The 27,998-nt window shown below is 35.6% G+C and overlaps 1 protein-coding gene across 1 annotated transcript in view; it reads right to left on the bottom strand.

Moving 5' to 3' along the window:
* Positions 1-10,502: 10,502 nt before the first annotated feature.
* APMAP (adipocyte plasma membrane associated protein) overlaps positions 10,503-27,998 on the bottom strand; it is a 22,161-nt gene continuing 4,665 nt past the window's right edge. The window contains exons 2-9 of the mRNA XM_015812142.1: positions 24,753-24,869; positions 20,824-20,939; positions 15,961-16,053; positions 15,123-15,239; positions 14,698-14,872; positions 13,826-13,960; positions 13,206-13,398; positions 10,503-11,252 (exon numbers count right to left, since the gene is read on the bottom strand). Coding sequence (XP_015667628.1) covers positions 11,043-11,252; positions 13,206-13,398; positions 13,826-13,960; positions 14,698-14,872; positions 15,123-15,239; positions 15,961-16,053; positions 20,824-20,939; positions 24,753-24,869 — 1,156 coding nt within the window. The 3' untranslated portion in view covers positions 10,503-11,042. The remainder of the gene's footprint in view (positions 11,253-13,205; positions 13,399-13,825; positions 13,961-14,697; positions 14,873-15,122; positions 15,240-15,960; positions 16,054-20,823; positions 20,940-24,752; positions 24,870-27,998) is intronic.

The raw sequence follows: 27,998 nt of genomic DNA, 5'->3' as shown, positions 1-27,998 counted from the left end.
ATCAATCTCAGATGAATTGTAAAGAATAAAAAGGTAATATTCTCTTAACATTGATGTTTCTAAGTATGAATAATTTTTATTGCCAGATCTTCAAGAGATTGGACAATCATTTTCTGAAATGATATAAGGCAGAGATGGTGAACCTTTTCGAGACCGAGTGCCCAAAAACTGGCCCTGCTCCCGCTCCACCCCCTGCCTCGCCCCCACTCCACCCCACCTCACCTGCCCGCAGGGCCACTCACCGCCTCCAGGGCTCGCCGCAGATTGCCCAGGCAGCCCAGCAGCGCCATGGTGGCCACAGCATCAACTGTGCGGGATGGGGCGTGAGGGCAGAGTCTTGTCTACACTGCCTGGCTGCCATGTCCTTGGCTCCGCTGCTCCACGTGGGCCACGCTTGGGGGTGACTCTCCTCCAGGGGGGCTGCTGGTGAGGAGGGGGTTGCGGGGGGAGGTAAGGCTGGGGCAACGGCACGTGTGCCCACAGAAAGGGCTCCAAGTGCCGCCTCTGGAACCCGTGCCATAGGTTCGCCACCACTGATATAGGGTCTCTTATTTGAGCAGGGAGTTGAACTAGAAGTCCTTTAAGGTCCTTCCAATGCTATTATTCTATGTTTTTTGACATAGCTTAAATTCTCATCCCCAATAGACTGTGTGTTTTCATTCCTTTCTTTTTATGTGTTGTGTTCTAAAAATTGATAATGAAGAGATAAAGAGACATGAATCTTTACCTGTAAGAATACTTCAGAGTCTTACAATGTAAGAGTCGTTGATAACTGTGACATCCAATGATAGTTTTGGATTGAAGAAGAGATGTCCCTTAATTATTGAAAAAACAGTGTCTGCTTCCATATTTGTACAATATGTGATTGTTGTAGCTGGCAATCTATGATTGATTTGGGTGAGAAGATAGATTGAAGGGGATAGTATGTCTTTTTTCTATCCTTTTTATATACTGTATTTTTCACTGATAGGTGAGCTAGCATAACCTACTGTGGAAATAATATACATTACTTCATCATCATCATCATTGGTTCCTTTTGTGTGAAGCAACTCTGCCTGCAATGAGCACTGAGTGGATCGAGTAGCTCATCAGCCACCATTGCCAGTCCCATACCTGGATAGAGGAGGATTAGGTATAGATCTAGTAACCTTACTCTGTACAAATCTGACCACTATGGAAACAACAAGTAGAAATATATTGCTTAACATTAAATAAATAAAGGATGTTCAGCCCAGGAGTGTTATCTAGCCAGTTCAATCAATCATAACCAGTTGATAAGAAGGGGTAGATCTCCTCTTTTCTTATTCTGGATGTGATAGTGTTATTCCATAATTATTCCTGGAGGATTTCCACAGTTTCTTGAACCATACAAGTTTCTGTGAGATGACTCCTACCTACAACAACCAGCCTTTGATTTACAACCACGATCGAGATTGGAATTTTGGTCATAAGTTGTTGCAGTCATTAAGCAAGACACTTACCAAACTGCTTCACGCAACAATCACAATCCCAGCTCTCCCACTTGCAGTAGTCAAATGATCCCATGGGTTGTTAAATAGCATGTGGGGATGCTTTGAGGTGGGAGTATGACTAGCAGAATAAAACCGCAGGACTTCTTTACTTTTAGCTGTATAGCATTCTTAAGAATAATAGGGTAAATTCTTACAGAAATAAAAACTGTTCCTCTCAACTCCCAAGCTCTTATGTGGAGGTGAGAATATGTTCTTTTAGGGGGAGATACAGAAAGAATATACAGTCTCTTCAAAAACATACATAATGGTTTGGAAAGATATATAGGCAAGATCATTTCAAATATTTTGTTGCCCGTATTACTCCTCTGTAGACTTTAGGTATTGTTTGTTGAAACTTTTTCTGTCCATATGCTGCAGTTACATAGACAGATACAGAAGACAATTCACAAGGAATAAAAGCCAGTATCAAAATAAGGGCCATTACACGCCTTCCCCAATCCTGAGAAAACTATCATTGGGAATTCTGGGAATAGCAATCCTAACACATGTTGAGATATTACACTGGGAAAAATTGCCTTTGTTATTTTATGAAAGTAGTGATATGTCTGACAGGCAGTAGACACAAGTCCAATTGGCTTGCCTCATTCTTTAACAGTATCTTCCAGTTTTCATGACTTGTATTAATACAGGCTTTAAATGAGCAATGAAAAGAATATATAAGCTGTAATGTAGAATAAATGTGGAACCAATTACAAATGTAGGCCCAGTTCCGCTCTGTGACTCCTTTCCTTAGTAGCCCTTACAGATTTGGATTAAAATGTATATATATTAAAAATAATCTGTTTAATTTATTGCTTTAACTGTTCTAGAAAGGCAAAAATTACTCTGCAGTTGCCACTTGAAGACAGTTTTTAATTTGTGACGCAACCAAATTCTTATTAGAAGTAAATGGAAGAGAAAGGTTTAAACTGTGGGCTGCAGTCTAGAGAACTGTGACCTCAACAGGAATACAAAATATGGGTTGTTTCTGCTCTTAAACATGTCAGGCCAGTCTGCCTAAATGTAAAGTTTAAATTTACCACACAAAATGTTAAAAGGAATTTTAAAATTGAATTATCCTCATCAAACAATTGTTGATTAAAACTGTTTGGATGAAATGCTCTTTGTAGCCTTCATTACCACATCACCCTAAAATGCCAAATACATGAAGCGAGTTAAGACTTGACTTGGTAAATAATTTCTATGTTTCAAAGAGGAAGTAGTTGCAAAAGAAGCAAAGAGTTGAAATACATCATATCTTTCTGTATCAAGAGAGAATAACTGTATTTCCTGAAACCAGAAGTTCATTAGAGTCAAAGTCTAATTTGCAATAAGTTCCTCACTTACTACAAGAAAAGTATACTGACTCACAGGTTATTGGAAAGCAGTTTGTGTGTCATGTCTTTAGCTTTTCTATTACTAACAAGAAAACTAGGCTAAAAAATGAACAATGGGGCTTATTTTTTCAGATAAAGTGGAGTAATGTATAAGTGGGTTGCTGTACAAATCAAAATTATAAATAAACTTGTTATACTGTGATCAATCAATCCACCATGTGGTTTGTAATTATTAGTAGCTTCCTAACTGTTTTTAGGTCTTAAAGGAAAATATTCATGAATCTTGAAAATATGGATGCATATATGCATAAATGTTGTGGGTGCTGTTGTATTTCAGCCAGAGATATCTAGATTCAAATTACAGTTCAGTGATAAGATAATTCTGTGTGTCTCTACTGATATTGTAAGAAAAATATATAAATGTATGCCACCCTGAGCCTCCCCCAATGGAAAAAACAGAATTAATTAAAATGAAAATAAATGGAGCTGTTCACTGTGGATTGTATTCAAAAATTTCTCCATGTCATTCATAAATGATTGGAGTGAATAAATTAGAACATTTTTCATTTTGTGATTGTGGAGAAGAGCTCTATATCTGAGTTAACATTCTACATTTTATATGCCCAAAGTCCCAAGTTCCATTTCTGGCTTAGGGCTATGAAAACCATTTGGAAAAAAAAATCAAGAACATGGGGACATAAGCTTAAATTGACCAGAGGGAAGTTCAGGAATTATGTTAGAATATATTGCTTCACAGAAATAGAGAAAATGTAGAACCAACTTCCAGCGGAGGTAGCAGGTCATCAGTAACTGAGTTTAAATATGGTTGGGATAAACACATGTCCATCATCCAACAAAAAAATTAAAAATAATAAATAAACACATGCATACACACACACACACACACACACACACACACACAAAGGGCAGACTCAACGGACCACTAGGTCTTTTTCTGTCATCAGTTTTCTAGGTTTCTATGAAACCATGGAGATCTACAATGCTGCAGTGTAGAATAGTTTTTTCAACCTGACACTTTCTAAATATGTTAAATGTTGTCTGGGATGTTTGGAATTATAACCCTACTGAGTTGGAAGACATCAAATTGGGAAAGGATTATATAGAAAATGTTGAGCTAAGATATAAGATAGTTTGTAATGCTTCCTGTAGAAGGTTTTACTTTCAACTATATTGTCTACAATGTCCTTCAGCAAAAGAGAAGTTTGAACTTCTGTTTAGAAAACGTAATGCTATTTATTCCCATTTATACTTCTGTTGTTATTCTCCCAGCTGTGGGATATATTATGCCCTTTAAAAAAATTATATAGAACTATTTTTCAACATTACAATAGGCAAATCTTTGGAATTTCAGATACCACCAATATCATGGAACCTGCCTGCTGAAATGGTTCTGTTAAGCAGCATATGAAACAAACTCTGCAGATCATAATGTATGTTTACCAAGAACTGAGTCATCCTTTCTGTGGCTCAAACTGGTGATAGCCTGTAAGATAAGTATGTTTCTTTTCTAAATAGCAAGGCAAATAAAAGGACTGATCTGTTTATACTAGATGGCTGATATAGTTTATATAAAATATTAGGCTTATTAGATAGTAGCATTTAAGCTAAAAGACGAGGGATGAGGCCAGGAAAACAACAAGAGCAGGTGTTGCCCAAAAAAACAATTCCCATCTCTCTTATGGATAAGCTAATAACCACAGCAACAGGAATTCTCTCAAGAAGACAACAAAAGAAAAAATTATGGGAATTCAATTCACAGCACAGGTTGAAACAGTGGTACTGAATTATACATTGTCTATAGACCAATAGTAGCTTAAAATATTACTCAGTTAACCAAATGAATACTCATTGATTTCCAGAATAATGTTATGTATTCTAAAGAATGAGCAATGGAGTTTAGTGAAATGCACAAAATATAGAACTTTTATCTGTATTTGTATGTAGTTAGGAAAGATTCATATAATAATTCTAAAGAAAAAGAAAGTATATATTTTTTCTTTTTGATAATGTGTACAAGTATTGTCCAATAAAAAAGATAAATTATTTTGTTCTGTGTGAATGGAGTTCCATCTCTGACATGATTCAAGCCTGTTTGTTTTAGAAACTTCTATTTAAAATAATGTTTTATATTTAAAATAATATAGACTTTTGATTATGAGTTGTTTATGCACCATCAAGTGCTATTGATGCATTCATGCTGTGGAGTGCCCAGCTCCTAAACCTCAACCCAGGAGCATGCCAGTCGCCTTCACAAAGCCGTGAAAAGCTCCCAGAAGGGGAAGAGAAAAGACAAACTGGGCACATCAGGACTCGATCGTCGCAGCCTCCTCTCCCACCGAGCTCGAGGCCAAAACCTGATCCGAGCCACAGCAGATGCTGGCATCTTATGACAGTGAGGAGTAAGGCGAGGAGGACCCCATGGAGACTCTTTCTTTTTGAGAGGGGCCGACTGTCAACTCTACAAATGAGCATGGCTGCAGCCATTTTTCTTCTCATTCTAGGTTGCCACATAGAACAGAGGGAGGGGGGGTTGCCCAGGTGCTTCATTAGTCAAAATAATCTTTTGTCTCATGGGAATCAAGGTCATCAGCTGCTCCCGAGACTATGGACTGGATGTTGCATAAAAAGCTCACCAAATAATGATATTGGGGAACGTAGTTGCTTGTATAGTTTTATGGGTGGGACATTTAACTTTGTATTGGGAAATTGTTACTTGTGTATTCAGACTTGGTTTCACTCATGACTATGCTGATACTTTGTAACTAATAAACATGTTCTTTGAGGAATTTGCAAGCCTTGGAGTTCTGCTTTATTCGTCTCTGTCTGTCGGAACCATGACATATACAAAATAACTCAATATATTTTTTGTTTCTGCTGGCATTAATTCTAATTATTTTGAGACTGAACCAGCCATTTTCACATTTTGTCCTTTTCCAAAATGATAGAAAAAAGGTACTTTTACAGACATGTAGAAAGCCAAACCCAGCAAAGAACCTGGGTGAAAATGTGCTGCTGCTTAAAATGAGTTCACTGAGGTTTTTTTCCTTTCAGAAAACAGAAATCATATAGAACTATCAGTCTGGTGAAGTGGTTAGAGAGATCAAATTCCAGTCCTACCTTTAGGGATAAAGCCAGCTGGGTTACCTTGAGCCAGTCAGATACAATCATCCCTAGAAAGCAAGCAATAGCAAACCGCTTCTGAAATTTTGCCAAGAAAACTACAGGGACTAGTCAGCAATGACTCACAGACTAGCGCATAGAAACTATTTGAAGACTGGTTCATTCTCTGCGCAACCATTTTTTCTCTCCTATACTCATCATTTACAGTGCAATCTTAGTTATATTTTGTCAGATTCATATCTCACTTTTTATAAAGGAGCTTTTAAGGCAGCATACATAATACAGGTAGTCCTCAAATTACAGCCACAATTGAGCCTAAAATTTAGGTTGCTAAGTGAGACATTTGTTGAGTTTTGCTCCATTTTATGACCTTTCTTGACACAGATGTTAAGTGAATCTGGCTTCCCTTATTGACTGCTTGTCAGAAGATCGCAAAAGGGGATCACATGACTGCAACCGTCATAAATATGAATCAGTTGCCAAGTTTCTGAATTTTGTTCACGTGACCATGGGGATGCTGCAATAGTCATAAGTGTGAAAAATGGTCATAAATCACTTTTTTCAGTGATGTTGTAATGGTCACTAAAAGAACTGTTGTAAGTCAAGGACTTCTTGTATTTCCTCCATTTTTTTTCTCTAGAAGCACATCCAGGTGAGTTAATGGATGATTCAGATATTTGCACATCAAGTGTATTTTTGTAAATGACTGGGTAGCTTGCATGGTTGTTTTGGTAGTACAACACTGTGTTTTTCAAACCAATGATTTTTCAATAATATGTATCAAAATTTATATTATCTTCTACTAGCATTTAGAAGGCATCAGGTTGAGGACTGCTAAAACAGAAATACATCTGAGAAATATTTATAAGATGCAGACTTTACAGTGATTTTTCAGGAGTCACCATTTACTGCTGCAATAAATGTCTGCTGAATACACATCAACATCAACATTTGTTTTGTTTTGGAGTTTGCGTTAAAGTACTATGAAAGTGGCTGTTTTAAGCATCACAAGAGAAAAGGCAGTGTGCCACGTCACTTAAAATGCTTCTTGCTATTCAGCAGCTCCAAGATGAATGCTTCTTGCATCCATTGCAGGGTTTTTTATTCACGTAGCACCGAATAATTAAATGCATATGCTACACATGTAAAGAAAAATACCAGAGACCCAGTTTGATGTAATGGTTAAGGTGATGGTCTAGAAACCAAGATACTAAATTTTAGATCTATCTTAGATATGAAAGCCAGCTGGGGGATTTGGGGCCGTCATTTTCCTTCAGATCATTCACAAGGTGGTGATTGTGAGGAAAATAGGTGGGAGCATTATTGTTATGTTTGGCCTTGGGTCAACACACACATGCACACACAGAGATAAAGTTGCCTTATTGGGAGATAGGGAGCACATAAATTTAATAAATAATACCCAAAACAACTTTCATGGACTCTCAAAAAATTTGATACTAAAAACCGAGCTCGTTTCCTTTCATTAGTGCAATCTATGCTTTTTGGTTTTTCAAAACTGAACTGTAATGGGAATCTGTCTTATCAATTTAAGCATCAGTTAAATCCAAGTAATTGAAGTTTTGTTTCTAAATTCTCCATTGGGGAGCACTGTTATTACTTCTTAAAATAAATTAAATTTTAAGAAAATGCACATTCTTTTTTGAAGCTTGTTTATACTTTGCTGCCTGATAGTTTAAGATTGCCGTGTGCAAAAACTCCACCTTTTCCAACTGTAATGTTTGGTTTTGGGGTGGAGATCTACCATGAGTCACTAAGTCCAGCTGGATTTTGAAACAGGTAACTAACTCCTTAGTGCCACACACTGTATAACTGCTGTTATAACCAGATAAGGAAACTGATAAACCACTTGTGAATTTCAAAGCATACATATACTCAGAAATACTACTTGGGTTGTGATATAAATTAAACAAGTTAAGATATTTTCATACATTTGGTTTCTCCATCCATGAATGGGCGAGTCTTTAAATTTTGTTCAAATTCTGCTAATATGCCCAATTGAAATAGCAGTATTAGGATTTCCTTAGTAATTTTCCAGTTAAGCTTTTGAAACCAAATTCTACATTTAAAAAATTGTAACACATAAGAAAATCTAAAGAGTACTTGTGGATTTTTAAAATTAATAAAGCAAAAATGTGCAGCATTTCCTCTATTTTTTATTTAGAGTGTATCTCTTGGATCTTGCTTCTGAGCAATAACAAATTTATTTCACAATCTTTCTCTCTGACCGTATCAGTCAAAAATAAATTATGCAGCAATATGAAAGTGGATATGTGCATTTAGGCCTGACACCTTTAATATTTAGTTAACTTTTACTTAAAAAAAAGTGGGGCAGAAAAAATACACTTCTCATTTTGTTTCCTCTGGTAGCAAATTTTGAAAAGGATGACAACATAACAGATTCTTATCTAGACCCAATCAGATATGTAAACTCTAAATAGGCAGTTTGGTGAGTAAATTCTGGGTAATTTTCATGTTGGTCAACATGATTTTCATGCCTGCAAGATGCATTTGCCAGAAAAAGGGTTTGCCCTGAATTATGCTGCATTAAAACAAAACAAAAAATAACCTTGATAGGGAAAAGAAGTAGAAGTTGATTTTTTTCTCCCTTTTGCATGAAAACATTGCAAGTTCAGTTCTGAAATTGGAAAACATTCTGTTGGGCTATGTTCTCAGAAGTACCTTGTTCCCAAAGAGTGGATTTATTTAAGTTTTGTTTATTGAATGAGCAACAGTTGGCTGCATTCATACAACACACTAAGTCAAAACCAAATAAACTATATTATGGTTTAGCGTATTATGTCAACTGATACTAATTCCATAGTGCTGGGAATAAAAAATTAAAGCTCTCTCAAGGTTGATGAATTAAAACTCAATAATATTAGTTGGGACTACTAGGTATTATGGTCAACATTTGGCGGGGTACACTTTCCCCCCCCCCCTTTTGTACCATGGTAGATTTCAGGAATGTTTTGTTTGCTCATCACTACTATAAAGTAACAGTGATTTACAAAAGGTAGGACTTAAAAGTAGACCAATGGGTGGTAACAAGTGGCTGATCTTGAAATATTGTAGTTAAGCAAGAATGACTTGATTAGTATTGGATGAAGACCATAGAGAACATTATTTTGCCAGGCACTGGCATTTTCCCTAGTGAGCTCAAAATTTGTATCTCTTTGCTTCCAAAATCCATGTTTGTTGAATTAGTGGATGTTGCATGTGTTATAATTCCTACTCTTTCCCCTCTTGGTTGCTAGGCAAAACACTGTCCTCTGGAGAATTCTGGAACTCTCACTCCACAAAAACTATATTGGTCTCTCCACTAGCTTTCTACCCAGGGAATGAAATGGATGTTTTGAAACAATCCTTCCTTCCTCTCCCTTGTGTGTTAAGCTCAAATGCAGAACTTACAAACCATCTGCAACCTAGAAGAACCTGTTTGCCTCTCTGGGTTTTTTTTTTTTTTATGTGTGTGTGTGGGTTGTTCATGTAAGTAAAGCAAGCAAGAAGTCCTGATGCAGGTCTTGTCTGCAGATGACGCTCCCTGTCTGAAAAGCAGCACCAGAAAAATATGCATTCTGACTATGCAGTTTATTTCAACATCCAGTTTATTTTTGTTTATTTTGTTTATTTTGTTCCTCCTGGGCTGTTTGGGGGATGGGAGGGATGCGTGAGATGGAACTGGTCAAATGAAACAACACAATAAATGCATGCTTTTTTATACTGATTTTTAAATTCTTTATGTTAACATTTAAAAAAACACCTGTTCATACATAATGAAAGCACTTAATTTTATAATGCCAAATCTTTTTAATAAAAATATGTTTTGGGTAACCAAGATTAGTTTCTTATGTATCTGAAAAAGAAGTTTTAAGTCATAATTAACAGACTTTTGATTAAACTTCATATTTAATATTAAATTAATGAAGTTTTAACCAACTGATAGAGGAATAAAGGCTTCTTTGGAAATTAGTACCATTGTATACCAATGAAATGGTATGAGAATTTAATGCAAGATGGAGAAATGGACAATATCCTACATGTTACTGGACTGAAATTTTAAATAACCCTCACCACATGTCTGTTGGATTGAGAGTTATATGCAGCAGCATTAGGGGTGATCCCTCATTTAAAAACTAGGACTATTAAATGGATTTATGCAGTTGACAGATAAAAAAATGTCACCACATTCATCTGACCACAGCCCCATCAATTTTTAATATACATAGTGACACACTTAAAAAAAAGCAGTACAGCTTTGATTGCATGGTTATGGCTGCCATCCTGACTTTTATTTTACACTACCACCCCAATATTAAAACATTCCTCTGCCTGAAGGAGTTATGTCAATGATTAAATAGAGGAACAATAGGACAGTCGAACCAGCTTTTCCTAAATTAAGTTACATTAGCCTCAGATTTAGACTTCCTTACAAGTAATTTCATGTGTTTAAAACCATCCATGCAGAAAATAGCATTGACTGGAAATGGAATTATAGCTGCAGTATGTTGAATTTATTAAGACAACTATAAATTGCATTGCTATTATAATGTGCATGCATTATAATGATCCAAATTGGAAATACGTTTACTGCATTAGATCATCTAAGATTAGCAACTTCAGAGCAATGATGCATTTACAGGACAAAAATTTGAACTTTGGAAAGCTGACCACATACATATAATAGATTTGAATAGCATTTCTAAAATATTAAATGCAACAGATATTATTTCATGAGGTAATTTTGTATTTTATTTACCTTCTGGAAAGGTAATAAAGGTGCTATAGAGAGGGTACAGTGCACCAAAAACATCTACACAGCCCACCATTTTGAAAGAGAATTTAAACAAGGTAATTCACAGGTTTTAAGTATGGCATGCCTAATAAGGACTAATTCTGCATCCTGCTACTTAAACAGTGTTACAGTGCTCATGACTGACTGTGCTTCATTCTTCATTTTTGTCCAAAATGTGTGTTTCATCCATGTCATTCTAGAGTAATTCAAGGCGACAGCAGTAATGCTTTCAACTCAGAATTAGACATCCTTAAGGTCCAACCTACAAATAAAAGGGGATTGGAAAGATCCCAAATACAGATGTCCATTGTATTCATGTGCTTCGCTTATATGTGTTGCCACCATTCCATTTGGATCGTGGAAGCTTCTTCTGTAGGATCCAGTATCACTTAATTCTACCACAAGGCTGTACTTGGGCACAAATTTTATCACAGTTTCTTGACTGAGCAGCTGCAACACAAACAATCATGTTATAGACAGTTTTCTTTGAATCATCAACATTACAACATTTGAGGTGATTGAATCAATTACTGTCATCTGTTTCATTATTACATGTTTTAAATACCTGGATATGCATAATGCCAGACAAAGTTAAGCACTTTGGAATATAAGTGATAATAATTGTTACTGTTAATCAATGGATGTGTATTGAAATAGATTTAATTAGAAAAGTTCAATACTAGTTGGAATATTTTTACATTAGGTTTATATTTATGGCATTATCAAATACATAATTGGAGAATACCCTAGGATATTACACAACGTTAAGTACAACTTATATAACTATCACTTGGAATTGTCTAACTTTTTAAAATAATTATAGTAGAAATATGAAAAATAGCAATTTATAACATCTTACAATCAAATTACTGATTATAAGTATAATACATAAAAAGAATGTTTAGTATATCACAACATTAAGTAGGATATTCTTTTTGCTCCATTTCAAGCTACATGACTTTTGCAGAAATCCTTTATATAGTTCAGTTTATGAACAAAATTGAGCTGGAATCTCAATGAGCAATGTGGTTATTAAATGTGATGTTAAATGACTGCCCATGTGACGGCTTTGGTTCAACAGCAATCCCAGCACTGGTCATTAAGCAATTGTGTGGGTTAAGTGATCACAAGTGGTTTAAGTGGACAAGGTGCTTGGAGCCTAGATAGAAGAGACCCTAAGGCTTTGCTCAGAAGCTGAAAATCCTCCAAGCTGAAATTCACTTGAGGCACCTTGCACTGTTTACCTTATTGTGCTGGCTCTATGCTTGGGTTTGGCTCCCTCTCATCTCATCTCCAGGGGCTGGCTGAAAGAGCTACCTGCCAAAAGATGTCACCTATCTGAATGCAGAAGGGAATGCCTTCCACAGAGTGATGGGAAGATGTCATCTCTCCTCTGCATGCAGAAGAGAACTCCTTTTGCAGGTGCATAAACAGAGCTCAAATCATCAGGATCCGAGTTCCATTTCTGCACCCTGTGGGAGGATGTCATTTGACCGAGCAGAAGAGAATACCTTCCGTGGAGTGCAGAACTCTCAGATCATCTCCACACCAGTGAAGTAATTCAGCTCCCCTTAGTAGATAGCTCTTTCACTCAGCCCCCCAAAATGAGAGGGAATCCCCTTGCCAAGCAGCAGCAGCTTGCAACCTTCTCTGCCAACTTCTCCACTGACTTTCTGGGGAAGCCTGCAAAGAGGATTGCAAATAACAATCCCATGACTGGGGGTGTGTGTGGTTACTTAGCAACTAATTGTAAATGCTAATAGGTTGCCAACTACCCAAATTGTGATCATGGAACTGTGGGGGAGGGCAGGGCAACGTGATGTTTTCCAACAGTCAAAAGTTGATGTTATATATGCAGAATGTCAATAAAAGCAACAGAAACATCTACTGAACTAGAGAGTGAAAATATCTTATTTGCCAAACTTTCTTTTAACTGCAATCTTTAAGTATGGCCAAGCAAGGAGCCAAACAATAATTGCCACTACTGACAGAAACTGAGTGTCTGGTAGTATGATTTTCATTCGTTCTTCATCCTGAAATTCAGAGTTAAAAATACAAACTCATACAGGCCTTTTTTTGTGTGCATATACCAATTCCAAAGATAAGGAATCCATACTTTTCAGTGTGTTTGCCTTGACTGCAACATTAAAAAATGATTACAACGGTTGTTGCATTCCTTTTATTTCCTCCCTACTTTTTTATTATTTTATTCTTTTTCTCTTGTTCTGTATTATTAAACAAATAAAGTATTTTTTTAAAAATTGCAATGGCTGGATCTGAAACAGGACAGGGAGAAGAAATAAATTCTCTTCAAAGGAAGCCTATTCAAAAGAATTTCAGTTAGAGGAGGCTGAGCTTAGTCTAGTATATGAATACATAAGATTTGTTACTGCTGTTTCTTACCTTTAATATGATTCTTTTAATCCATGGTTTTTCAGATAAGAAATCCACCATAGAAAATCCAGGGTTTGCTCTAATAGCTGACATAGCTACCCAATAACCTCCAGAGCTGCTTAAACGAATGTTGTCTGGAAAACCAGGCATGTTTTCAACAAACAGATCCTCTCCACCTTTCATCAGTCCAGATACATAATACCTAAAAATGCATAACATTTTACAAATTTGCTGTATGAAACAAAGAATGTATTAATATTTTATGCTATATTTCTAACCTACTACCCCTAATGATCAGAATGCAGTTGGAACTATAAAACATGTATGAAGAACACAGAATACATTAAAGCAATAGCAATACAGAACAAAGGACGGGATAAATTTGTGCTTACTAAAAACTAAACAAAGATCACAAAACCTACATAGCATCTCAGTTAACCAGTAACATTCTTTAGAAATTGAAGAACACAGTCACTTAGTAAAAAAAATCCTCCTTGCTTAGCAAAGACAATACATAAATAGGAAATGTTTCTACTCATTTACCCAGACAAATAAACTAAACTAGCATTTAGTCAATTCTTAACAAAATAGCTGGATCTGTACAGCATCCTTACAAGCATCTCATCTACCTTCGTATTCTTGCCATAACTGTTTCGGCCACCAACACAAAGTCTTCAGCAGGAGAGAGCTGGACTCCATTTGGAAATCTGAGTCCTTCCATTAAGACTTTGACTTCCTTTGTCACGGTGTCATATTCAAATAAGCTAAAGACAGAACAATTACAGGGTATTACTAATTGTATTACTAGTCCCCTCTCAATCTCAATATGATCTTTGACAATCCTATATCAATATATATATATATATATATATATATATATATATATATATATATATATATATATGAATTACTCATATTATGCATAAAAACAAACTATAGCTGAACATATTTAAAAAATAGCACTGATGGAACAATTGGCCTCTCAAACCAGGAAGTTTCAGAGCTTAGTTATACTACTATAAGAAGGCCTTTTAACTTGCCCAAACCAGATATGCCTCACCAATCATCAGATTTTAAGGCTGACACAGGTTAATATGAAATACAGTGGTCCCTGAGGTATCTTGAAAACTATATGTATCTCCAACACTTGAATTGTACCAAGAAACAAGGTGGTATTTAGGGTTATAACAGGGCCAGTAGCACCAAACTAGCACTTTGCCCCTGCACATACCCATCATATTATTCTCCTTAAGGATAAGCAACTATGTAGAGAATAGAAAATTTCCTGTGTCAAGGAAGAAAGGATAAGAAAATATACCTCAATTAAGAATATCAACAGATGAAATTTAAATGTTACTTCACTATTTTAACATTTTAATAATAACCACCAAATACTTGTTTCTAGAAATGCTATCCCCATCATCCCCCCAAAAATTATTCTTCTTGTGATGCTTGATCACAATTTTGTTATATAATTTACAACTCAGTCTAAAACATTTACCGTCCATCATCTGAAGCCTCCATGATTAATAAGGAATAATCTTTTCTCTGCCATTTACTACTAGAATCTGTAAAATAGATTTTCCTTCCATCTCGAGTCATTGTAAGATCGTTCACAAAGGACATGTTCTTCCCTTCAATAGGAATTTTTGAAGACACAAGTGGCCTGACTGCACCTGGTCACAGAAAAACAATTTTTAAAAAACTCTTTGCTCTTTTGTACTTGTATGAGTGTATCATTTCTACTTATGCCTGCACTGAATTTATTTAATATTAAGGATTCAAAACAATTAGCAGATTCTTAAGCAGAATTCAAAATAGGCGTCACTTGCATATCATGGTTTACAGCTTATCATTCAAATCATAATTAAAACCAACTAGGATTTGTTGCAATGTGTATGTGGGGGGAAGGAGAGGTAGACTTGCCTGAGTCAGGATTTATTTCAAACAGCCCATAATAGGCATCTAGAACAAAAAGAGTATTGTTTGGTCCAACACGGATTCCTAGTGGTCTCCCACATGTAGGCTCATCTTCTTTTGTACCTTTTAGAAAATACAAATAAATATAAAGTATGCAGCTCCTAAACAAAAGTTTCTATTGTGCTTCCAAAACAGAGTATCAATAATCTTGAATCTGACCAATAAAAGATAAATTTTGAACATTCAAAAACATCTCTGCTTAGTTAGATTTATATCCTTTTTCTTCATATAATAATGACAAAACCCATATTCTGATGCAGTTAAAAACAACAGTGCATCTTGCTAGACATGAAGGGATGGGCAATACACGACCTTCCAAATACTGGAATGCAACTCTTATTACCTCTCTTTCCTGATCAGGTTGGTCAAGTCTGAAGGGAACTGAGTTCAGTATAACATCTGGAGAATCATTCACTGCCCATCTCTGTATAAATAAATATTCTTTTTTTCTTCTGTTCAATTCTCAGATACATAATGATGAATATTGTAACACAGTACTTAATTAATGTTAACCAGAAATATTATCAAGATTTTATTAGAGGAAAATTCCTATCGTGCTATCTTTCACTTTAAAAGGAGTTTGTTAACCAAATATCCATAGGTTTTTTCACAACCACACAACCAAAATTACCACTCCAAAATGCACAAACAACGTATCATGAAATAATTTTTCATATATTTAAAAATGTTGAGTTGGAAGGTATGCAACGAGTCTGAAATGGTTTACTAGACAAGTCAAACCACAATATAAAAGGAATAACAAAATAAGTAAGTGTTTGTTTACCACAAGGACCATGGCCAAGACGAGCTAAAGTGGAAATTTTCCCATTTTCAATCTTCAGAATTTTTCCATCAGCAGTACCAGTAAACAACACATCTATGAGAGACAAGCATTGACATGAGCTATGCATTTATTTAACACATAAGGCTTATATAAGACTTCAGAACACTCAAAATGCTTTTTATACAGTGATGTCACAAAACCCTCAAAGAACAAAACTTTAGTTTGCCTTCCATTATATTTGTATTGGCATATTTTATGTTATAGAAGATAACATAGAATTATCACTGAAATGCATTTGCCTCCATCAGCAATAAGCTTTATTTATTATTTATAGACCCGGGGGGGGGGCAGCAACAATTCAAAGTATATTACAATTAAAATAGTAATGTAAGTAAGAAATAATATATGATGATTGCCTGAACACCAAGGGCCAAAAACTTGCTGAAACAGTTCTAATACAACCTGCTTCCAGAAAACGAAGAATGGGTTCAGGGGTCCCCTACTTCTAGGGGGAACATATTCACAGAGTGGGAGACTGCTACTAAGAAGGCCCATCACCTGGTCCATATCTCATATACCTTCCTAGTAGGGTGATTCTTCAACAGAACCTCCCTAAATATTTACGAATGGAAAATATAACTTGGGTGCTGTACTATTAAGGGCCTTATGACCTTAAGTGTTATGAATTGGGCTGGAAACCTACCGCAATAATTTCAAATCAATGGAAGTCTACACTGATAGGATTTATTGATATAGTTCTTCTATTTAAATATTACAGACTTGTGGCTGTTTACAATAACAATTAACAGTAAAAGTCCACATTATATAATATGTCAGTAGTCTTGATGCTACATTTTATACCAGCTGCAACTTCAGATTTGTTACTAAAGACTGCCTTATAATGAAAGAAAGAGTTCACATATTGTATAAAGTTCTAATACATGGAACAGAAAGTTTCATACATGGAACAGCAAATCTCAAATGGTCTGTTTGGACCAAATTGTTAGCATCTTTAATTTTATCAGATGATAATACCTTGTCACTATGATGACGATTATCTATCTTAGATTTCTAAAAATTACTTTCTTAGCTCTACTGAAATTGCTGAGAAGACTGTTGAGAAACTGCTAGCTTCCCATAAAACACATTAAAGGGTTGTTATAAAAGACAACTACAATTGCTTTTTCTTAATTTTATTTTCTCTTAGTCAGCCTTATCTAACTTCTTTTAATGTTTTTTCAAATAACCAAATCAACTATGGTGACATGGATGAGCCTAGAGGGTGGCATGATGGAAGTTTCAAACTTGCTCTTCTGAGAAACTCTGTTTTTTCCTGGCACCATCTGCTATCTTGGACTAGTAACTTGGTAGGTCCCTGCCACTGCTTATCTTTCAAGGAATGCCTTGCCTAGCATTCCTCTCACTACCACAGTGCATAAGACCGATAGTGTTTTCACCACCTGGGCTGCCTTTATGGCAAGATAAAACTAGTGGGGAAAATGACTTCATATCTCTATTGCAGCCTCCCTACGCTGTAGGGGGAAGGCATGGGATTAGGACATTCAGCCCTTCATTCAAGAACAGAGATATAGAAGTTTTATTACTTTAAAAAGAAGATTACTTTAAAAAGAGAACATGCAAAGTTCCAAATTACAAGATGAAATACCTAATACAGTTTTCTGGATAGACTTCTTTATCGATGTTGGAAGGACTGTGGAAAGGAAATCAAGTCCTTCCTTCACACATCTGTTCCTCAGAAATAAATAGATTTATGAAGCAAAAGTTCTCTGCTTGGTTTCCTGGACTTTTCCAGGAAAATATATGAAATAAGCTTATTGATATCTTATGAGAGTCTTACATTTACTACACTAACAAAAAACAAAAACTTAATCTGCTTTTGAGAATTCAGAATACAATTTAAGATTTTTTTTAATGTCAATACTAAATCTAGAATCTGTATGTACTTTTCTATGTATATCATACTATGATACTTGATTAATTTAAATCTAAAAGCCAAAGGTTTACTAAGTCATTTACCCCCCTCCCCTTTCAGTATATTTTTCTGGCATAATGTAGTCAAAATTCAGTTTTAGGGACGTTAAGCTCATTGAGTTATTGGGCTCGTAATTAGCAAAAATCAGAAACCTGTATTGCTGAACATATTAATAGGATCCACAAAGGATTAACGATTACTTTAACTCCCCAAAATATACACTTAACTGCTGCTTCTTTAAAAAAAAAGAATATGGAGTAATGCAAGCAAGTAATTATTTATACAATATCTAAATTAGAACAATTCTGCACAGCAATCTAAACTACTTGGTTGTTCCCAAGGCTGATTTAAAAGATTTCCATCTTGATTGTAATTCTTTAGCAATGGACCAGGTTAGTGCTCAGTTTGGACTATGACCACTAGGGACTAGGGTTCTCTTGCTTCTTGCCCCTCATTCATGCACGGAGGGCAAGTCTCACAGAGAGGGCAAGTTTATAACTGCCTGCCTTTTTTTAAAGAACAGTTCTCTCTTCACTAGTCCTTCTCCTTTTTCGTGGCTTTCCCAAGTTTGCAGGCACTGATTTCTTAACACTTCCTTCCCATATTCTCCCCTTTGACACCAATTCTTCCTCCTACCTTTATTGCATAGTCATTACTTTGATGCCAGAATGAGCAAAGCAAAGAGAACAAGGGTTTCTTCCGTTTCTGTGTTCTACTGTGGCTCTACAGAAACTTTGTGGTAGAAACAGAAATAAAAGAAAATAGCTTCAAATATGATAGCATTCCAGTACAAGATGCACAGGATGAAAAATAAAGTACCGTATGCTTCATCCAGCCTGGGGAAAAACCAAAAGGACACCCCACTGGAAAATGAAAGAGTGCAATGCAAGTGTGCTGTCAAAACTAGTAAAGAAAACATGGTGACTAAAACACTTTACTGGATTTCATGGGCTTTTAGAGTCACTGATAGATCAAATGGAAGGAAAAAAGTGCTGCTGGTCAAATGAGAACATAGCAGCCCAGGATGAAGTAGGTTTATAGGCAGTGACTAACCATTGGAGAGGAAGGGGTATATCTGGTACTGTGGCCAACTGGATTTGAAGATTTCCCTAGACTGGAATGAAACAAGGTAGACTAATTGCTCACAAATACTTCAGATAGAAAGGATAGAAAGTATTATTTCTGAACCAGAATTTCAAAACATGAGCAAGGGGTGCATCTGCAATGGATTGAGAATGCATGGAGGATGGTATTGGCCGATCCTGCACTCAAGAAACGGTTGGTAGCCTGTATAGGCAATAATATAAGCAGAATCTAGTATTCCGTAAAGTTGAAATTTAGTTCCTGTTAGAATAAATATAACAACATTTTTTCTATTTGTTCAATAAAAACGTTATGATTTACAAGCAATACATTCAGGAATTTTTTTATAAGATGTATTTATATTATTATTCTAAGGTTATAATTTATAACTTATAATGCATAAATAAGAAAAAAAGATATTCGTGATAGAAAATTTAAAATAGACTGAATAATCACTGGATTAAATCTGTACATATATTCGTGCAAAATATTGCACATTTGAAAGTATAATTTATATACGGTGTTATAATTTGGAAAGGGATCCAAGGATATGTTCATTTCTCTAATTATTATATAATTATATAATTATTTTATCTATAATAATTATATCTAATCATTATATACAAATGCTCAAAGTATTGGGGGTCAATGTTAAATCCTATAGATTCAATAATGCTAAATATTCTGCAATATACCGTAACTAAAGCTTTTTCCAAATACCTCTCTCACCCAACCATTTTGCAAGTACTCTTTAAATTATGGAAGAATATTAGTCTCTTGCCAGAAGAGCAATTTCAGTTCCTCTTTTGTTTAAAATGTAGGTAAGATTTGTCTATGTAAGCCCCTTAACATTCCATGTTATAAGAAAAAGTGATGTGAAAGTAATTAACACTCATTTTATAATCTAATGAATTAGTATTTTTATAACCTTTGGAATAAAGATCTTGAAGGTTCTATTACAGTAAATCAGCATAAGGTACTTTAAAAATAAAATTAGTCTCTTGCTTAATAGTTTGTGATACAAGGGAAACATGTTCCATATTATTGGCTCATTCAGTTGTGCCCTTTAGTTGAAAAAAAAAAAAGCTATTATGATCGGGTAGTATAAAACAGGGGTCTCCAACCGGCACCGGCACCGGCACCGGTCCGCAGCATGCCAGCAAGCGGGCCGCACAAACAAGCAAAGCTCCATCCTTGGGATGCAGGCAGTATTCAAACCACGCCCCCATGGGTCCGTGGAAAAACCTTTCCCCATGGTACTGGTCCCTGGTGCCCCAAAGGTTGGGGACTTCCGGTATAAAAGGTAAATACAGAAATATTATTTAATTGTATTTGCCGTATTTGATTGTTAGAAATACAATTCTAGAGGTCAAATATTAATTCACATAGTTTGTGCTTATCCTACTACTGTCAGATTTTGGACTAAAATTCAAATTTAACAAATTAACATGATTTTAAATTAAAATGCATACGTTCCTCTTGATTGTATCCTCAGTATCTGGACTCTATGAAGACTGGTAAACTCTTTGCACATGAACAATGAAAGGGTTTGTTTTTGTTTTCTGTAATATCACATTTAATAAGAAATATGTGTATGATTTTTGCTAATTTATGTGATACAGTAATATTATATCAGCATATATCAGGACTTTATTGGATACAAATTATCTTATATGTTACTTAGAATTCAGAATTTTTATAGTTTAGAATCCAGAAGTGATTTCTGGGAGAAAATGTAAACTTATTAAGCAGATATTAAAAATAGCATTTCAAATATCTGTGCTTACCACCAATATTTGTAATAGATTCTGGTCCAACAAGCTGGTTTTCAAATAATCTTTCTGCCTGTCGAAGCTTAACATTTGGCTCTAAAGCACCAGTAAGAAGAGGAGGTTCTTTAAAGCTGTCGAGAAGAAAGATTTTCATAAGCATACAGAAGAAATTAATACAAATTAATGTCTGGGGTTTACCAAGTAACTTAGATGTATCAGATATTTTTCAAAAACAGCATAGTTCAATTTATCCAAAGCAATTTATGCAATTATTAATTTCATATTTGGTAACAGTTTCTGTAAGCTTAAGGTTCAAGCCAATGAAGTGGGTAACAATTTTAACAACATTAAACATTACAATTAAAAAGATAAAAATAATGCAAACTAAAAAAATTAAGAGTAAAAAGAAAAAATAGAAAAGAATTGAAAGAAAAACAGAAAAGGAAAAATATATTAAAGAAAAACTATATTAAGAAATGATTTCCGCCTTCATCACAACTATAAACAATTTTAGTAACTTATCCACTTCTGTTAAAATACAACAAATGATCTTTTCTCCCCATATTCCACCTCTTATCTATAAACAAATCCTTAAAGCCTCGTCATTCAGTCCAGGTCAGCAAAAGTTCATTAAGAGTTACCAGAAATAGCATCATATCTACTTTAACCTTGATCAAATAAACCATATTTATATCCCTCCCTTTTACTTTTGACAACTTTGGTTTTTGATCCTTTCACATATTGTCCTAAATTTGATTTGATTTCATTTTTTTATTTGTTCTTTCCCTCAAAATCCTTCAAAACATTAATAGATCTCTTTTGTAAATCCAATATGGAACAGTTATCTGGGTTAACCTTTTGAAATTGTCATTTGTATGTAACCTGTAATTATTAAAACATCAGTGGGTTTCATTTGTATATCCAATATATATTGTTTTCCAAATTATTTTTGTCACCTAGCATTTTTAAATTCCTGTTCATATCCAGTCTTGCATTAATTGACCTCTTGGTGGGTTTTGGTACCATCGACCATGGTATCCTTCTGGACAGATTCAGAGAACTGAGGGTGGTTGGGCATGGTATTGTGTTGGTTCATCTCCTTTCTTTGGAATCAATTCCAATTGTGGTGATTGGGATCTCACCTTCGGCCCCTTCAGCGTGGTGTGCCCCAGGGTTCAGTGCTCTCTCCTCTCCTATTTCACATCTATATGATTCTATTAGATGAGGTTATCTGTCACCATGGGGTGAGGTACCATCAGTACACTGATAATATCCGGTTATATATCACTGCCTCTTGTTGTGACAGTCTTATGCCAGTGTAAGTCTGTAAGGGTCTGGGATGGGGAACAATAGGCATTAGCTAAATTTTGAGTGGCTTTTGGTTTGGGGGCCTATAGTTTTTGGACTGTAGTAGATAGCTATTTATTTATTTATTTATTTAATAATACGCAGTGCAGGCTAAAGAAAGTAATTATATTACCGAAGACAAAAAAATGCTTATAGTGTTAAAGAGCTGGTATCCCCCAAGGTCATCCACACATTCCTTTACACTTTTCTACTGACTTTGGTGGCAGAAAAACGGCAAAAGGTTGCCTTGCTTAACAACTGTAGGATTCGATTAACAATGGAACTACAGGGATTGCTATTGCTAAGCGATGAGATTGTGCTTTACAACTGGATCGCTTAAGACAGAGATTCTGGTCCCAATTGCTATCATAAGTCAAACACAACTCGTAGCGGCTTAAAGATTGGCTACTGAATGCAAGCAGTGCAGGATGAATGGAAAATTGAATGCTTAGCAAAATATTCAAAATGAGCAGAAAATAAGAGAAGAATGAGAAGCGTCTCCTGGAAGTTTTTAAGCAGAGACTGGACAGCCATTTGTCCGAAATGGTGTAGGGTTTTCTGCCTGAGCAGGAGGTTGGACTCGACCTCCAAGGTCCCTTCCAACTTTACTACTACTACTACTACTACTACTACTACTACTACTACTACTACTACTACTACTACTATTATTATTATTATTATTAATGGATAAATGTATAGGAAATGTTTCTGGTCTCACCTGTAATGCACAGGTGAGGACATGATTATTTATTTTAGTATGGCAGAATGCTGTTACTAGCTGAGAAGCTGAATGAATTACAGTGAATGCTACACAGAAGATGATAGTTGTGTTTGGCAGGGAAAATAGAATGATTGCAAATTATATATAAATAGCAAACACTAGAAAAATATGTGAATTTATGTACTGTGTGTTGGTAGAATATTTACTAGAGTTGAGAAAATAGATGGAAAGGAAGTAAAATGAAATTTAAAATGCTAAAGCTAATGGGTAATGTGTCTATATTGAGGAAATGGATATTTATTAAAAGAAGCAAAGATTGCTGCATATAAAACTACTTCCTCCCATTTTGTTATCTGAAAGTGAGGTCAGGTATGTCAGAAGAAACATAAAAGTACATTGAATGCAATGGGAATAGGAATGGAGCATTTAAGATGTATGGTAAAATATAAGATAGTGGATGAGTGTGGACTGAATACAAAAGTAAGTGATCCATATGAAATAAATATGTTGAGATAGTTTGGTCATTACCCATATTGAAAATGCAGGTAGTCCTCAACTTACAATCATTCATTTAGTGACCATTTGAAGTTACAACAGCACTGAAAAAATTGACTCATAACCAGTCTTCACACTTACAACCATCATAGTATTCCCCGTGGTCATATGATTAAAATTCAGGTGCTTGACAACTGGCATGTATTTATGATGGTTGCAGCATCCCATTGTCCTGGGATTGCCATTTGTGACCTTCTCAGCTGTCTTCCAATGAACAGAGTTAAATGGGGGAAGCTGGATTCACTTAATGACTTCCTGATTTACTTAATTGCTGTGATTCACTTAACAGCCATAGCATAAAAGTCATATAATCAGGCATGAGTCATGTAATAACTGCCTTGCTTAACAACAAATTCTGTTCCCAATTGTAGTCATAAGTCAAGAACTACATGTACTTCATTGTAATTGCTCCCTAAAGTCTTGTAGTCTCCAAAAGGGGATATGAAACTTAATAGATCACATTAAAATATACATACAAAATAACATCATGATGCTATTCCTTTCTGGGATAAGTAACAAAATGCCAAAAAGGAATGAGAAATAATAAGCTGGATTTTAAAAAAGAGAAGAAAATATATTTACAGTGGTACCTCAGTACTCGTCGTTAATTGGTTCTGGGAGGCATGATGAGTACCAAAATTGATGAGTGCCAAACAAAATTTTCCCATAAGGAATAATGTAAATATATTAATGCATTCCCAAACCAAAGACAATGCACATTTTAAGGCAATGTGTAAAAAGATAGAGTTTATTTCTCATTACTTCACATGAGAAATAAACCTAAAAATTAATACGTAGATTAAATAAAAACTGCACTTTACCTATATTGATGAGAGAAAAAAGTGCAAAAATACACAAAATGACTAGAGAAGCTAAGATAAGATTGCAAGGAGATGTGCACAGAGCAAGAGCTACTACTGTGTGACTAATATGTCACCCTATGCTTTGGCTGAAAAGGATAGCGAGTCACGAGATAACGGACAATGACAAGTTCTAGCTTGTACATTGCGTACCAAAGAACATAGTTAAAAACAATGACAACTTTTTAAATTAAATATATTGTATCTGTTAAAATGTAATGTTTAGGAAGGAGCAAATAAAAGCAGTATAGGGCACCATAGGTTCATCTGTTAATTTGGAAGATATAAAACAGTTGTCTTTTCATTTCCGTACAACTGTAAGTAATGGCACAACAGTTTTTCTAAACAATTGACTACAGCACTGTTCCATTCATAAAGCTAAAAGGTCCTCATAACAATGTCCACAGTGAACGTTTAAGTCACATGCAAAATTCTGATATTAAAGATGCTTATGTACTCACCTAATAGGCTGAGGGTCTATTGGACAATCCAGAAAAATGAGCGCTCCAAATAATGGGATAATTAATAACACAGCTAAAGTCATGAAAGTTACACGAAATATCCTGTTGCTGTAAGTGCTGTAAAAATAAACAAAACCATAAATTAGAACATGAATATACAAAAGCAACTAACAATGTAAGAGTCCACCTATATCAGGCCAGTAGCTATTCCAGCATTCTAGTAGCTAACAAGATGCACTCTGCATGCTCAAAAAGATGGATAATAGAAAGACAGTGTTGTTCACCAATAAAGTATTTAAATTATGCTATCCCAATTTTTTAAACCATTTTTCTAGCACCCTTAAATATATATTTCAGTAAACTGCCTTACCAATTTCAGGACAAGATTACTTTGCCAAGAAGTAAATTTCTACTATGCAAACATGCATTAGAATTTGCAGGTGTGCACGTTTATTTTTCCAGATGAGCCAAATAATTATCTCAAAATATGCTAAGTAGGAATCTGGGAGTTGAAATGTAAGAAATTTAGAGAACATACGGTTGGGAAAGATTGCTTTATAAATTATATAATTTGAGGTTAGACTTCAAACCTCAATATAGATGCTGAAAAAGAGTTTAAGAATAAGTGGGAGAAATAGAAATTCTGTGGATAAAATCAGCTTAAATCTCACTCTTCTAAAGTAAATGTTCCTTTAATAATTTCAAGATTTTTTTAAAACACCAGCAATCGTTAGTAAATGGAAAAAGAAGTAAATAAAATATCCAAATCCTACTTGATACATTATCTTCTATGCCTCTAGATCAGTGGTGGCGAACTTATGGCACGGGTGCCAGAGGCGGCACTCAGAGCCCTCTCTGTGGGCACGCGCGCCGTCGCCCCAGTCCTAGGCCTTCAGCTGGATTTTATAAAACCTTTTTGCTTTAGGCTTCCGCCACCATGTGCAAAAAAAAAAAAAAAGGTTCAATCAGTCAATTTCAACTTCTCCTGGGAAAAAAAAAGATCTTGCAAAGTTGGAATTAATTGATTGAACTTTTTAGTCCCACCCAGTCTGTCGTTACCACCACAGCCACGCCCACCCAATTTGCCATGCCCACCCAATTTGCCACACCCAGCCAATGGGCCACACCCACCCGGCACTCGACGATGCGTAAGTGGGTTTTGGGTTGCAGTTTGGGCACTCAGTCTCTAAAAGGTTCGCCATCACTGCTCTAGATACTGTATGGTCACAAAGCTTCCCTCCTTAACAATAGTATGCAGTCTTTGCTCAAGTAAAACAAATTTCTCCAATATATAACTTCAGTTCTAAGGCATGGGGGTACTACAATACTTTGGATGCTAGTTTTGTATGGGGTATAGTTGTGTGTTTGTTGGGGTTTTTTTTTAGATAAAAATGCAGTCTACTCTGCTTAAAGGATAGTAAAATTGCAAGGATTTGAAGTACAATTAAACAGTTGAAATATGTGTAGAATACAAGGTGGACAACCTGAGGCCTCAGAACCACTCCAGTCTCTCAAATTCTCTTTTTGCAACTGTTGGAGATCACTCTATCAAGACTGCTGAAAACTAATAGCTGCCATTTTCAAGTATGAAATGAGTGAAAATTTTGTTGCAATCCTCAAAGGCATCCCTGCCCAACATAAAAAACAATTTACAAAACTTCTGCTACCATATTTCCAAATCAATAGGTTGTCTTATTTCACGAACATCTGCCATTTACAGAAAGTTCAGAGGTTTTTTTTTTACAGAGGTATATAAATTGAACAGGCACCAAATTTGTAATATTCTGTAAGTGTAGAAGATGGATACAAGCCTATGATACAACAGCTTTAGCATTAGCTAAATATTACAAAAAAAATTACAAAGATTTCAGCCCTTCTGTTAAGAAGTATGTCTATAAGGTTCTTGATTCTGGGTAGACTATGAAAAATAGCTTTGAGCAAACTACTTGAGCTTTTCTCAGTTTTGTGGCTTCTCAGTTTTGTGGCATAATATATTGAACTATTACATATGACATTTAAATCATTGCTTTCACAATATGAAATTTGCAAACAGGATGGAAACTGTCTGAACAAGCCAAATATAAAATTTCATTCACAAAAAATATGGCTAAAATTCTATGCATCCTTGGAAATAATCATTGTCTTATTTCCACATAAATAATGCAAGATTGGCATGTAAAGTTATAACGTGGTGCCTGTATTAGTTCCCAAAAATAACACAGAAAGGGGGAAGGGAGTTTTTAATGTAACATTCATAATGGTTATGCTATTTGAGGATTCTGAAAAATTCATATAGGTAGTCCTCAACTTACAACCACAATCGAGCCCAACATTTCTGTTGCTAAGCAAGGCAGTTGTTACGTGAGACATGCCCCATTTTACTAGATTTTTTTGCCATGACTGTTAAGCAAATCAGTACAGTTATTAAATGAATCATGTGGTCATTAAGCAAATCCAGCTTCCCCCATTGACTTTGCTGGTCAGAAGCTGCCTAGGAATGTTGCAAGTGATAATTGCAGAACCCTACGATGTGAATACATGCCAGTTGCCAAGCATCCAAAGTTTGATCATGTGACTGTGGTCATAAGTCACCTTTTTCAACGCCACTGTAATTTTGGTCATTAAATGAATGGTTGTAAGTTGAGGACAACCTAGAGCAGGGGTAGGCAACCCTGGCTCTTTTATGACTCGTGGACTTCAACTCCCAGAATTCCTGAGCCAGCATGACCTAGAGAATGTTTCCCTAATTCACTTCTCCCATCTCCAGTTTATAACATAAACAAGTACCAATTAGTAAGCTATTTCTTGCAGATTGCCAAAAGGCAATGACAATGCAACACACAAAATCCACAATTTTGCAAGAACATGTTTACTCTTAGAAAAAGAGAATAGTCCCTCCTACTACCTTCTCATAGTAACTCTTGATACATGAGTTGGGCTGTGAGTGAATGATTGGTTACCCAACTAGCTTGCCTGTGTAAAAGAGGATTAGGACTCACAACCCCCCACTTTCTAATCCAGTACCTTTACCACAGGCATGTCCAAACTCCGGCCCGCGGGCCATTTGCGGCCCGCGGACCGGTTTAATCCGGCCCGCTAAGAGCCCTCCCTGCTCTATTTAAATGCGGCCCTCCCACACTTGTCCAGCGGCCCTCCCACACTTGGCCATTTTGTATTGGTTATAGTACATTCTAGCAGCTGCTTGTTCAAGGACTGGCACAAAAGGCCGTGGCTGAAAGGGTGAGT

The sequence above is a fragment of the Protobothrops mucrosquamatus genome, unplaced genomic scaffold (genome assembly GCF_001527695.2).
Source record: "Protobothrops mucrosquamatus isolate PMUCROS unplaced genomic scaffold, P.Mucros_1.0 scaffold_57, whole genome shotgun sequence".
NCBI classification, from domain to species: Eukaryota; Metazoa; Chordata; class Lepidosauria; order Squamata; family Viperidae; genus Protobothrops; species Protobothrops mucrosquamatus.
Note: the sequence above shows the minus strand (reverse complement) of the source record. Positions and strands in the feature narration are given on the sequence as shown.